The sequence below is a fragment of the Limulus polyphemus genome, unplaced genomic scaffold (assembly GCF_000517525.1).
Source record: "Limulus polyphemus unplaced genomic scaffold, Limulus_polyphemus-2.1.2 Scaffold5459, whole genome shotgun sequence".
Taxonomy (NCBI): Eukaryota; Metazoa; Arthropoda; class Merostomata; order Xiphosura; family Limulidae; genus Limulus; species Limulus polyphemus.
In genome coordinates this window covers 17413-19202 of record NW_013671069.1, presented here as the reverse complement: position 1 = coordinate 19202, position 1790 = coordinate 17413, and the positions used below count along the sequence as shown (strand labels likewise).

The 1790-nt window shown below is 34.6% G+C and overlaps 1 protein-coding gene across 1 annotated transcript in view; it reads right to left on the bottom strand.

Annotated features, from left to right (window-relative positions):
- Nucleotides 1–1068, bottom strand: part of LOC111089178 — a 4193-nt gene extending 3125 nt beyond the window's left edge. Inside the window, exon 1 of the mRNA XM_022401157.1 lies at nt 1001–1068. Within this exon, the coding sequence (XP_022256865.1) occupies nt 1001–1009 (9 nt within the window). The 5' untranslated portion in view covers nt 1010–1068. The remainder of the gene's footprint in view (nt 1–1000) is intronic.
- Between the last annotated feature and the right edge of the window lie 722 nt (nt 1069–1790).

Genomic DNA, 1790 nt, shown 5'->3' with positions numbered 1-1790 from the left:
TATGGAATGGATTAGAATAATTCCTTTTAAAAGTTACACTCCAATATCCCATTTTAGTATGGAATGGATTAGAATAATTCCTTTTAAAAGTTACACTCCAATATCCCATTTTAGTCAGAATGGATTAGAATAATTGGTTTTAAAAGTTACACTCCAATATCCCATTTTAGTCGGAATGGATTAGAATAATTCCTTTTAAAAGTTACACTCCAATATCCCATTTTAGTCGGAATGGATTAGAATAATTCCTTTTAAAAGCTTACACTCCAATATCCCATTTTAGTCAGAATGGATTAGAATAATTGGTTTTAAAAGTTACACTCCAATATCCCATTTTAGTCGGAATGGATTAGAATAATTCCTTTTAAAACTTATACTCCAATATCTCAAACATTAAATTAATTTTAGGAGTGATTTGTTTGCTTGTTCTTTAGATCAAAGCCACATTGGGCTATCTGCTGTGTCCACCAATCGAATCCAGGATTTTAACGTTGTATATCCGTAGGCGTACCACTGTCCCACCGGGGATTTTTAGAAGTGAATAAACTCTACGCCCTAACAACAGGAATTTATTCATCTTATTTCAATATTTCCGAGCAAGGTAATTAGGAGGCTGATGTAAAAATCCTCTTAAAAATAACTAATATTACAAATAATTTGAAAAATATTAGTCTAACTTGGGTGAGCAAAATCAAAATATTAACGTTCATTGGCGAAAATATATTAATATTTTAAATACGGAATATTCTAGTGATCTATTAACTACAGTCTAATGTCTCGATCTAATTCTAATTTACACACAGAAGAAATTAAACAGAGGCTATTACGATACAGAAATTCAAATATTATACATTTAGGTAATTTTTTACGAAAATTTTATTTCCCTGTCTCAGCTTCATCTATTTTGATCCAAATTCAAAGTGGATCCTGTAGAAATAACACTATTTACTGATCGACTGACCGACTACATCACTAAACGTTAGGGTTCACAAAAGCTTACCTGTATCATGTCGATGCTCTAATTCCACACGACGCCACCAGACTGCAGGAGTATGTCTCCTACTCCCCTTTTCTAACCACCAGTCGGACCAGGCATGACCTTCGCGTCGCTGTTTTAATTGTGATTTCCCGTTAACCTGCCGAAGGACACGTGCGAAAAGGAAGAAAAATAAAAAATGTCGCTCATCCCGAAACCAGTTCAGCCTCGGGTGTGGATTATATATGCAGGAACTAAGTCGCCTTGAGTCTGAGAGAGGCGGTTAAAAACTGTCAGTGATGATAACGGGCTTATAGTTTATAAAAGTTTTATGCGAGAAAAATGATACTTTTGTTTTCCAGACAACATTCACCATTGTTTACCTGTCACTAGTGCCCCAGATTGCCCCAGAACTAGGCTAATATGATCATTTCTATCGCTCTTTGCATTCTTCGTAACATCGGCCATTTTGGAAGAAAAAGAAAAGAGATTTATTTGGGGCAAGATTAAAAGTTATAAATATTCTCCCCGATAAGAAGAGAAATAATTAAATTCACGATTTATCACCACAATGTAACGAATCACTGCTATTCTTTGAAATGTTTGGACCGAATAACTTTAAAAAAGAAATGTGGTAATCGATAACTGATCAGATCAATACTTAAATGAAAAGTTTATTACAAGACTGTAACTAGATAGATCCAGGGACAAATCCCCCCCCACCTTCATTGTTTATTACAAGACTGTAAGTAGATAGATCCAGGGACAAATCCCCCCCCACCTTCATTGTTTATTACAAGACTGTAAGTAGATA